This window comes from Cnephaeus nilssonii (assembly GCF_951640355.1).
Source record: "Cnephaeus nilssonii genome assembly, chromosome: 21".
Classification (NCBI taxonomy): Eukaryota; Metazoa; Chordata; class Mammalia; order Chiroptera; family Vespertilionidae; genus Cnephaeus; species Cnephaeus nilssonii.
In genome coordinates this window covers 28,047,414-28,059,662 of record NC_137092.1, presented here as the reverse complement: position 1 = coordinate 28,059,662, position 12,249 = coordinate 28,047,414, and the positions used below count along the sequence as shown (strand labels likewise).

The window sequence follows — 12,249 nt, the reverse complement described above, 5'->3', positions numbered from 1 at the left end:
AGAGTTTCAATTTTTCATAGCAGTTTGACATTGTCACAACATCTAAGCACATAATCATTTCTCTATTGATTCATTCTTACTGTATTATACAACAGTGTCATTCCATAGCAGATTTAGAAATTACGGACCCCCACACCCCCCAAATTATCAAAACTGATTCTTTGCCATAGATGGGTTGAGAAGAACTGTTCTAAGTAACTCTAGCCCTTAGGAAATCTAACTCCAAGAAAGTGATATCTTTCTCCTTACTGGTTTTTATTTGTAGTTAGAGTTAAAAACAAACCAAACCAAATGTTGCTTTAGTTAGTTTAGTTTAGTCAGTGCCACTCCATAGTGTGTGATAATCCTGTCCATTAGTGTCCTTGGGTTGACTTTCTCTTGTCATCACAAGTCACGTGGGGGCCTTCTGTGGAAGGAAGGGATGGATGCAGAGTGAGATTGAAATCCCGCTTAGCAAGGTCAGATCTCTGCCCCTCCTGGTCTTCACCCGAGGGGAGTCACTTGAAGTAGCTGTAGCATTTTACACTTTCCTCCAGAAACAACAACTGGCCTTTTCATTTTTCTTTTTCTTTCCATTTTACCCTCTTCCTCACCACCCCCTTCAACCCAAATTTTACAGGGCCTACCTGGTGTGTTCTTTCGATCTTAGAAAAACACAAGTATAGAGATCCTCATAGAAGCAGGAAAATATTTTTCTGTTTTCCCCTTCTTTTCCCATTGTGGTTTTTTATGTTTCTAATAAAAGAAAACCTGTTAGTTAGTTAGTTAGTTAGTTAGTTAGTTAGATAGATAGTTATTCATTCAGTGTGACGACTCCCAGGGTAACTGAGAAGGTAATCTCTGTTCTCTGTAGCTAGGAGAAAGCGTTTCGGAGTCCCGCTTATCTGTTAAAACGTGACCTAGTGCATATCTTTTCCATTATGGATAGAATTGGACCTGGCAGTGTTGACAGGCAGTTTTTTTTGTCCTTAGGGTTTGCTGATATCCCAACGGGAAAGACAAGTCCCTATGTCCTGCGAAGAACAACCATGGCAACTAGGACCAGCCCCCGCCTTGCTGCCCAGAAGTTAACTCCATCCCCATCCAATATCCACAAAGAGAACCAGGCTGAGGCCTCCAAACCAACAGCTGGTGGCAGCAGATCACAAAAGGTAAACGCCTGTGAACAAGTATCTGCCATTTGAAATCTAGCAAATGATAGTGCTACCAGGGCTAGGGTTTGACACTGCGCCCTCTGACTCAGGAGCTCTTAAAGTTCAGGGGTGAGGAGGAAAGGTCTGAAAGTTTCTTTCACTCATTCAGGTCTGTATTAGAAACATTCTGTCATTTTGTGCAAGGATTTCCCCTCCTCCATCAATTACCCCCATTCCTTCCTCTCCCTCTCTCTCCCTCTCACATTTAGATTTAGCTTTTGGGTGCTGGTAACAACAAAACACTGCAGCGAGCATACTGCGGTAGGCCCTGGCTCTCCACTGACCATACGAGAGCTTTTCCATAAAGCAACCAGTGCTCTAAAGAGTGAAGCTTCCGAGCTCGACCAAAGCTGTTACCTGTAAGATGAGCCCTGACCTCAATCCAGGAGTCAGGCTTTTAGGTCCTGACGGGGCCAGGCCGGTTCCTCATGGCTGGCTGGCAGCTGCTCCTTCCTCAGTGCACACGAATACCCATGCTGCTGGTCCCACACTTAGGGGATCAAGTGAAGTATTTGGCTCTTAAAGCAGAAAATCATGACTAGGTAGTAAGTACCCCAGACTCCCATTATGATATGCCAGTCCACTTTATTGTAATTGCCTGCTTGAAAGTCTGCCTTCTAAATTGCAGAGTGAGTTCTGTAAGCTTCTTTTTTTTTTTTAAATATATTTTTATTGATTTCAGAGAGGAAGGGAGAAGGATAAAGAGATAGAAACATCAATGATGAGAGAGAGTCATTGATGGGCTGCCTCCTGCACGCCCCCTATTGGGGATCGAGCCTGCAACCCCGAGCATTTGCCCTTGTTCAGAATCGAACTCAGGACCCTTCAGTCTGCAGGCCGAAGCTCTATCCACTGAGCCAAACCAGCTAGGGCTGTGAGGTTATTGATTATGTTTATGCTTTCCCAGTGTCCCATGTCGAATGCAGCATCTCACATTCAACAGATGTTTGTTGAGTGGGTGGAGCTGTTGCTGTTGTCCTGAAATGACTGCAATAATAAATAGAGGTTTTAAAGGTGTGCTAGGAAATTATCTCACAAAATCATCAACGGGTCACTTTTCCCTCCTCTGATGAGGAAGTAAGTGATGGTACAGCAGTTTGCGTGTGGAGTTCAGACTTTAGAAAACAGACTTTGCACACTAGGGGGCCTGCTCTCCACACTGCTGTTGAATCTGTTGAGCGCAAAGTCGTAACCATGGTTTCCTGCAGATCTGCGACCCCTGTATTAGCTACAGGCGGCAGGAGGCACCAGCGGTTATGAATTGCTAAGCAATTTTGTGCACGTGTGCAAATGAATGGGGGGGAGTCCCTCTTGAGAGGAGGTTATAGGAGACTTCGTGATTAGATGCAAACTTCAAAACCCAGCCTGCTGAATTTTAATTTAATTCAGCATTTTCCGAGTCGCCTTATAAAATGCTTGCCTCATCTGTTAAGCATATTTTATTATTCAGTTTGAAAAATATAGAGCAAGGCATCATTTTCCTAAAGCGGCTGCTCAGAAACCCAGGACTATGAGCCTTCACCTGAAGCCACTGGCTTGAGTTTTGAGCGAGATGATTCCCTAGGTCATTTAGCAGGGCCCTCAGTGACATCTGACAAGTTCAGAGGGGAAAGTGGGTGAAGTGCAGATTAGGTGAGGGTCAGTCTCTGTTATGTCTCTGGTTGAATAAACCCAGGCGCTCCTAATTTGCTGGGGACCAGGGAGCCTGACGTGTGCGGAGTTGATCTGAACCTGGGGTTGGTTGGTGCTGGTGGATGGGCCACTGAATTGGGAAGATGGTGAAGCGTCACTGCAGCATCAGTCAGTCACCACTTTAGTGGGACTTTTGAGTTTTTTCCTTCTAATGAGGTCCATTTTCACCAAGCTGTCCGCATCCTCGGCTTCTCCTCCTGTGGCTGCAGACATAGTTTGTAAGACAGTCAGGGTTTCTGTGCCCTTAAGGAGTTTAAGTACCTGGTGCATTTGACCTCATCTCATTGTTCACAGTCTGAGGCTAACTGACCAACATGAGGATCAAATCCATAGTTTAAACTGATCACAGACTCTAATTTCCTCAACCCAGTATCAGAGAAATTGAACCTAGAGGTGGGGGAAGTCCAGGAATGGACCTTGGCTATTGAACTGGGGGTAAGGAAGAATTTTATTAGTGGACCTAGAAATTTGATTCTCCTGCATCTGATGGGTTCAAGGGAAACGCCTGCCTTTTATATCACTTTCTACTTTTTAAAAAAGTACCATAAAACTCTGTTTTTTCCCTTCAACTTTCCATGACAGTGATTTTCCACTGAGTTCTGGTCCTGGCCCTTCAGGGCTGCTGCTCCTTTTACGTGTCCTGCACATAATCTGAGGTCGGGGTGAGCTTTCCAGGGATTTGATCTGTTGGCCAGATTTGCTATGTTTTCTGTAATGAAAAGTATTTAGCTGCCTTTTAAAGCCACATTCTTCCTATGGAAAGAATATAAATGGAGACATAATTTCCATTCTTTCTTCTTACTGCTGCCGAGGGAGGGCCCTGGCGGCCGCCGTGCAGGAAGTGACTGTCGCTGAGCTGCTTCTCAGTCGGTGCTGGGCACGCGTGGCCCTTGTCAGGGCCCGTCCTCTCGGTTTTTTAAAGATCTTCCTAACTTTGGTTAAGTGGAGTTTTTGTGCCCGTCAGCTGTCTTGTTCCTCTTTCTCTCCAACCCCCTGTCTTCTTTCGCTACTGGGTAACCCTCAAAAAAGTCTTGACTCTCGTTGGCTTCTAAGTCTCATATTTTCTGAGATCCTCCTGGCTTTTAAAAGACCGGTCATCAGAACGGAGATTTACTAACATCAGACGTGATTATTAGATGGCTGCCCTTCGGCTCTAATCCAAATCCAATATGGAAGCCGACAATGATGCAGGGAGCAGGAGGAAAGCGCCGTTAAATGAGGAACAGGTGGTGGGCCATTGAAATGTTGTAGATCAAGCTTATGCCCTGTGGAAGTGGTACTTCTCATTGGATTGTTCTCATTTGAATGACAGAAGTGGTTCAGTTAGGGTAAACGGAAGCTGGTTTGGGTTCTCTGAGGTGTATATTGAAGGTTTGCTGGGTAGTCAAGCATATTGTGGGCACAAGAGGTAAGGAGGACATAGTCTTTACCCTCAGAGAGCTGCCCTCTGGTCTGATGGTGTCACACTGGCCTTGGGAGCATGTCTCTGCCCATCAGAGGCATCAAGGACAGTTTGCAAGGTGACTCGTCAGAGGTCCTGTTTGACATCGTCCTAGCTGTTAGGTAGGGCCTGTTCTTAGGTAAGAAGAAATGGTAAAACTATGTACAAATCCTAGGGAAGAAGAATAGCCTAAATTTTGATGACAAAGGATTCTTCATGCTGTACAAATGTGAATGTGATCGAAACTCTAACAAAGGTGCTTGTGTTACAGGTCAAGGTTGCTCAGCAAAGCCCCGCGGATTCAGGCAGCATCTTCCGAGAACCTCCCTCGAGACCTCTCTCGGTCAGTAACCTTCCTGAGAGACGCTCGGCTGGCAGCCCCAGGGAGGGCCTGAGGTCCAAGCGAGGCCAGCTCGCCCCCAGCCCAGAAGCTGGCACCAAGTCCAATGAGAACTGTCGGGTTCAGTAGAAGAGACTTGTGTGTTAGGACCCCGGCAGGTGGCCGACAGGGGCTTGTCTGTGGTCAGGGACACATTGTCAGTGGGAAGAAAACAGTTCCTTGTCCATCTAACTACATTGTACTCTTTGGATCCCCCGTTAGAAGTATTAGGAAAGTTTGGAAGCCCTGGTCACCTTCCTCATTATACTCCTCTTCAGAGCTGGAAATTGTAGTGTAGAAGGAAGGCTTTTTGTAATGTTGCATTGAGTGGCAAAGCATTATATCATATAACTTGTGTTTGTGTGTGGATTTTATACTAAAAAAAGCAAAACATTTTATACTTCCAGTGAACACCTCCCAGGGAAATGCAAACTTGCCTGTGCTGTTTCCTCTATTTAGTGTTAGGCATGAGATAGTTTCAGATGGAGAATTTCTTTGAGCTGAGTAAAATGAAGGAAAAACCATGTTACATGTTCCTAAGGAAAACATGCTCACATACACACATATGGCTGTGTCCACCCTTCTCTTCCAATGTGTTTTCTAAACCTTTGCTTATACAACATGTACATATTTGTGTGTGGTGGTGGTGGGAGCTGTATGTTGATTTCCAAGTGGCCTGGTTGCAGGCTCCTCAGAGATGTAATATATCAAATTTTCTGTCATTGTGATTTTTTTTTTGTTTGTTTGTTTTTTTAAGACCAGTTTGATGTACATTCTCACAAGCAGTGGTGTTGTATTAAAATAAAGCTTTTTTTTCTTCCTAATAAAAAAAAATCACCTTTGTTTCTGTAAAAATGATTCCTAAATATAAATGCATTATGAATATTGTGACCACTTCTTGCCAACTTCTAACACCTCTTACAAAAGTGAAACCAGTCTAGCAAGTGATACTAGTGTATGTAGTGGGTAAACATACTCGGCTATAGTAAAAGGCGATTCGGAATATAGGCCATGAAGATTATATGGGAATGTACTGTGTCCAGCCAGCATCTACCATATTGTATCTCCCCATTAAATCATATCAGCAAGGATATAAGTATGTGGTATTTTCCAGCTCATTTTGACGACAGGCTTATTTTAAAAATATATTTTTATTGATTTCAGAGAGGAAAGGAGAGGGAGAGAGAGAGAAACATCAGTGATGAGAGAGAATTATTGATCGGCTGCCTCCTGCACACCCCACACTGGGGACCAAGCCCTGACCATGAATTGAACTATGATCTGGTTCATAGGTCAGCGCTCAACCACTGAGCCACGCCAGCTGGGCTGATGACAGGGTTTTGAAAATATGCAGGCATTATGAGCCATATCAAATCTAAAAACTTTGGACCGAGACCTTGTGTCCTTGAATCAGGGTAAAAAATTTTCCAGGACACGAGTTAGTAAAAGATCATTTGCTCTTGGCTTTCGGTTCAGATGGATGTATAAACCCTGACCCGTGTTCATTTGTATTTTAACCTCGTCCTTTGCAAGGTGGCCTCTGTTGGATAATGCTGCTGTGACACTATGCTGCTTGGTATTCATGTACTGAAAGCTGATACCCTGACTTCCCTCCTGTTTCTCCGGTTGCTCGAGGCCATGGTCTGGTGCAGGGTCCTTATCACAGATCATCCCGAGGCTGCCATGTGCTCAAGGGCATGGCCCCGTACAGACCTCGCTGGGGCCAGCTCATCAGCTTTGTTGGCTGTCCTCAGTGACTGGAAGATTCCACTCAGAAGGGCTGGATGAGTCGTCCTGTGGGTCCTTGAAAGCCTCTTCACCTTTTCCTGGGTGGGCCGGAGCTGCGGCTCCTTCCTCGTTACAGGGCATCCTCGGCGTGCCTGCCATTTTCATGTTCATAACCCTGCGAAGGGACAGCCAGGACATTGTTCATTCCCTTGACCTAACAACATGTGTAGACTAGGAGCTGAGCTGCATGTAAGATGAAAAGTAAGGCCTGGCCAGCGTGGCTCAGTGGTTGAGCTTTGATCAATGAACCAGGAGGTCAGCGTTCGATTCCTGGTCAGGGCACATGCCCGGGTTGCGGGCTCAATCCCCAGTGGGGTGTGCAGGAAGGCAGCTGATCAGTGATTCTCATCATTGATGTTTCTCTCCCTCTCCCTTCCTCTATGAAATTAATTAAAAAGTTTTTTTTTTTTAAAGAAAAGTATTCTACAGTCCCAGCTCTGAAATACCTCACAAACAGTCGAGTCACAAATAAAATCCCAGCTGACAAATCTATGAGGAAATAGACCAAGCCCAGAAGTCTAGGAATTGAATTCTCATCTGCACTATATGGGGGTTGGCTGAGATGATTCTTTCGTCTTGAATATTCTGTAGGCACTGAGACGGCTGTGTTTTGGGGGATTATCAAGAGTCCAAAGGGACTGCAACTTCAACGAGAAGGGAGTAAAACCCCACATTTTAACAGAGTCTGATTTCCTAAGAGTCACCCCTCCACCCCTGCACACATGCGAACCTTTAGAGACTTGTGGTTTTCCTCATTTGATGACAATCTATTTTGTTGGAACCACAGTGTCATTTTCACACATTGGTTTGGATCTGGAAGGATATCAGGGCACATCTTACCAGGGCCCCCTCACTCTAGGAGGGGAGATGTATTCCACTTCCCAACAGTTTAAATCCACAAAGATGCCTAACTGCTCTTAGCATGGCTCAGACCATTGATCTCCGGAGTCATTCAGGCTGTGTCTGTACATCTTGAAAGTAATTTAAATGAGAGAGAAACTATGGTCAATTGTTTTTTAAATATATTTTTATTGATTTCAGAGAGGATGGGAGAGGGAGAGATAGAAACATCCATGATGATAGAGAATCATTGATCGGCTGCCTCCTGCACAGCCCCTACTAGGAATTGAGCCCACAACCCAGGCATGTGCTCTGACCAGGAACCGAACCATGACTTCCTGATTCATAGGTTGCCACTCAACCACTGAGCCATGCCAGTCAGGCCTATGGACAATTATTTTAAGTCAGAAGTTGTACTAATCATTGGTTGGCCTCTTTTTATATTTCTCTTCTGTGGCTGAGAAAGGGGGTAAACGATTCTTGGAGGACACTAAGTACTGGAGTTGGTAATTGAGGATCGTTGAACTCAGCTCTTCCTCCTACTTCTATTCCCGTCATAGACTAGAGGAAGGGGCGCTGCTGGGTCCACTGATGAGAGAGAACAGAACTTGGACACCCAGGCTGTTCTCATTAGAAAAGTCCGAGGGCCTCAAGCTAGCCTCCTACCTCCCGGAAGAGCCAGCTCTCTAATGCCACCACTCACCTGAGCTATGGCTCACCTAAAAACACTGTGCAGAGTTACAGACATTTTCTAAAGTTGTTTCACATGTTGCTCAAACCGTACACCTTTGGATCTAATGGAGACATTAGGCTCTCCATTTTATAGGCTGGGATGAAGGTAAGAGACACAGATAGCACCGACTCCTATGTCTGGGGACACCGTGTTAATTATAATAATGTATCTCACGACAGTATTGCAAAATGGAGATTATCTTCATTGGATAAAAGCTGGAATAGGGTCAGTTACAGTGCAGATATTCAGGTGACAGAAGAATTTCTACTTTTCTCTCTGCAATGCAGACCTCAAGTCTAGGGCGATGGCATCTGACTGTGTTACCTTTTACTACAATTTTAAACATAAAATTGTAACTGCTAATTTAATGCATAAGCATTATTTACTTTAAATCCTTTTTAAAGAGTGTTTTAGAAAACCTTGCAAAATCAAAAAGATTTGTAAGGCTTTGAATATGAAAGTTTAGTATAAAAGTATATATATATATATATATATATATATATATATATATATATATATATATATATGTTTCAGAAAGAAAGGGAAAGGGAGAGAGAATAGAAACATCCATGATGAGAGAGAATCATTGATCGGCTGCCTCCTGAACGCCCCTTACTGGGCACCGAGCCTGCAACCAGGACATGTGCCCTGACCAGGAATCAAACTGTGACCTCCTGGTTCATAGATCGATGCTCAACCATTGAACCACACCAGCTGGGCTGATAATGAATAATCTTGTGAAATGGGTCCTATTTTAGCACTCAAGAAGAGACCCAAAGAGGTTATTAAGTTTGTGGCTCTAGTCTTCATCCCCAGGCCACAGCTCCCCAACTGTTACCGCTAACCCCCCAGGGGAGAGAAAAGGGATCCCAGGCCCAGGAAGCCAGACAGCAGTTTGACAAGTCCTTTTAGAATCCCATTCTGAACCCAGTGGGAAAACCTTCCTTCTTTTAGGGCCGTGGACAACTCCACACCTAAGGAAAATGTGCTTTATTTAACTTCATTTAACCCTTTGTTATTTAATTCCATTTAACCCTTGACATAGTCCATTTAACCCAGCCGAAGTTCCTCTGTTATAACAATAGGAGATTTCCCTTCTTTTGTTCTTCCCTAGTGGTTGGAAAATAGCAGCTTTCCATAGTTGGATGTTTTAGCAAAACACTGGGATATTCCTGCGTTTTAAATGTGAACAGATCCTCTCGCCATTGAAATCACAGCTGTGTTATCTAACGGCATTTGCTGGCTGGGAGCCCACCCCCTCCTGCTGGACCTTGGGCAGTCCCTATGAGGGGGTTACTTGTCCTGGAGATCACCTGCTGGTTGATTGAACGGTCATCTTCTTGGACTGAGCCCGGCAGCGGGTCCTGAGGTGCCCTGTGTTAGCCTGCAGTGCTTGGTTTCCTCTGTGCTATTTAGGGCAGCCTATCTTGCATACCTACACGGTGGGCTGTGGGCACCTCCCTTTGAAGCACAGACCCGTGGGGAAGGGAAGACGTGCCCTGCTGTGATTTGTACTCAGGTGTTTCCTTCTGAAACAGCCACATTCGGAGCAGATGAGTGAGCTGCCTCAGTGCATTCAGAATGGGCATTCACCTAGGAGACAATCGGCTCCCTCCATGTGGGTAGACCAGATGATTACAGACTTGCTTTTAACATATGTTAATGAAAGAACTGATCACTGGAGGAGACCCATCATTCCTAGAACTTAAAACAAGTTCTTACTGAGAAGATTTACTTCACACTCCACTTACCAATCTGTTGTTTTGAAAACCAGAAGCCCAAATTAGCATCCTAAGTCTTGTCCAACATGTATAACAAAATTAGATTTTTTTTTTTCTCCCTGGAGGTTGTCATAAACTCATTCAAGGAGAGAATATGTTGCTTTGTAAGAGTCACACTGATTTCCCAAATGTGGCATAGACTGTAGTCAATAAAGACTTAACTTTTAAACCAATTCACTCAATTTTTTTGTTTTGTTAATCCTCACCGGAGGATATTTTTCCCGTTGATTTTTAGAGAGAGTGGAAGGGAGGGATGGGGAGAGAGAGAAACATCGATGTAAGAGAGACACAATTGGTTGCCTCCTGCATGTTCTGAGGATGGAACCTGCACTGAAATCCACATACATGTCCTTGACCGGGAATTGAACCTCCGACCCTTTGGTATGTGGGCCGATGCTCTAACTGCTGAGCAACACTGCTAGGGTCCAAATTCACTCAAATTTTTAAAAATTATTATCCACAGACAGAAAATGTTGGTTGCTGTGATAGAGCAACCCACTGTCACTCCTACTTTCTTTCTTGCCATTAACACCCATTTTTGTCCAGGCAGCATTTGCTCAAGAAACATGGCCCTATCACCAGGGAAGGCATTACTTAGCATAAGCCAGTTGTGGTCACACCATTCTCTGGTTATGATGACCACCTACAGTAACCAATGCAAAACACAGGGTGTCCAATCAGAAAGATGGGTGTTTGTTAAGCCTCTGGAGCAACCGTGGACTTCTTGTCTTACCAGAAAATAGACCATTATTTGTTAAAGCAACTTTCATTTGGAAATCCTGTTACTTCACCCACAACCTCCTTGATTCAATTGCAGAGTCTGCTCTCTGCTTTTTTGTTGTTGTTAGTTGACAACTACACCCTGTACACTTCCTTTGAGTTTGACCTGCTCCCTGAGCAAGAGAGCCCTTTGCAACCCATTTGCTTAATAATCTTCCTTTCTCTGTCGTGAAAAGCCATTCTGCTTAAATGGGTACAGGGCACCTTCTGAAACCCAAGTTACACCAGAGGAGACATGGAGGAAGCACGTTATTTTCTAATGACTCCTGATGCACTCCTTGAGGTCAGTCATTATTCCGCCTTTTGTGATTTTCTAAACACTGGGTAATTTAAATTATAATAGCAACAAGTCCAAAAATCAAATGGCTTTTAGAGCATCCACCTTTTCTATGATAACAATACGGTTTGATGACCTAGGTTTTCTTTATCACTTTGGAGATGAAGAAGTTGAGATCCTGAATAAGAAATCATTGTCTCTGCATCCCCCACGATGCCCTAAAACCTAGTCACCACACATTGCTTTACATTTCCTTCGCTTCTCTTTTTCAAGTCCGCTCTCTCCAAATAGCACGTAGCCTAAAATTCTTTGTAAGCTTGGGAGTCCCTAACACAGTGCCCTGCGTGGAGAAAGCTTCAGTAAGTAGTTATTAATCAATCTACAGCTGAATGATGAAAAAAGCAGAACTTTAATTGCTCAAAGATTTCTTTTTCCAGTTGGAAAAATCAAGAATGTAATTGTGGTCTTAGATTGTTATAAAAAGAAGAAAACTCCCGAGTTAAATAAGTGTTATTTCGAAGGCTGCCATGGCCATGATCACCTGGCCAAACATTTTTTCACTCTACCTTAGACTAAACATCGAGTCTGTCCAGATTAAGGGGTCTATGGTGCCTTAACCCACCATTCCTACTCCTGCTCCCAAACTATTTCTCACCGTTCCTTGGGGTCGGTCCTGACCCCTAGTTCTACTGAATCCTCCGGGGCCCAGGTAAGCCTACCTTTTCTGTGCAGTCTCCCCTGACCACGCTCCCTGGCCCTCACCTCCTCTGGTTGGCACTCAATCACAGCAATGGAACATATGCTATGCTCTTATGTATATTCCTGTTTCCTCACCTGAATTTGAGGATTCCCTGGGGACAGCAGAGTGTCCTATGCCTTTATTTTTAATCTTTATTGTTGAAAGCATTACATACAAACCCCTCCCTCCTCACCCCCGCTTGACCCTAAGCGAAATAAGCTTGCCCTATGCCTTTTTATTCTCTTAGGGCCTAAGGGAATTAGGCCCTTACAGGTCACGCCTAGAAGGACTTACTGATGATTGGCACCTGGATGGCAGTTGCCCTCCCTTCTATCAGGACGTGGAGGGGTGAGGACTGGACAGGTGCACTGACTTCTCAGCCTTAGCCCTGGCTGGTACTAAGAGCCATCCTCTTGGGCTTTTGACAAAACAAGACCAAATGGTTCTTAATAAGCAATCAAATCTTTGCCCACAGGTGTTTCAACTGATGGACTGGGTGAGTGTCTTATGGGAACTTTCCACGAGATTAATCTCTGCCACGGAGTCCACAGAGCTAGTCCCGTTATCTAAGAGCATGGGGCACTTTTCTCTCATTAGCTGGATCAC

General features: G+C 44.4%; 1 protein-coding gene across 5 annotated transcripts in view; it reads left to right on the top strand.

Moving 5' to 3' along the window:
- Window positions 1-5,501, top strand: part of CENPF (centromere protein F) — a 52,947-nt gene extending 47,446 nt beyond the window's left edge. For all 5 annotated transcript variants that reach the window (XM_079761352.1, XM_079761348.1, XM_079761350.1 and 2 more), the window contains exons 19-20: window positions 973-1,151; window positions 4,598-5,501. In XM_079761352.1, coding sequence (XP_079617478.1) covers window positions 973-1,151; window positions 4,598-4,795 — 377 coding nt within the window. In that variant the 3' untranslated portion in view covers window positions 4,796-5,501. The remainder of the gene's footprint in view (window positions 1-972; window positions 1,152-4,597) is intronic.
- The last annotated feature ends 6,748 nt before the right edge of the window (window positions 5,502-12,249 follow it).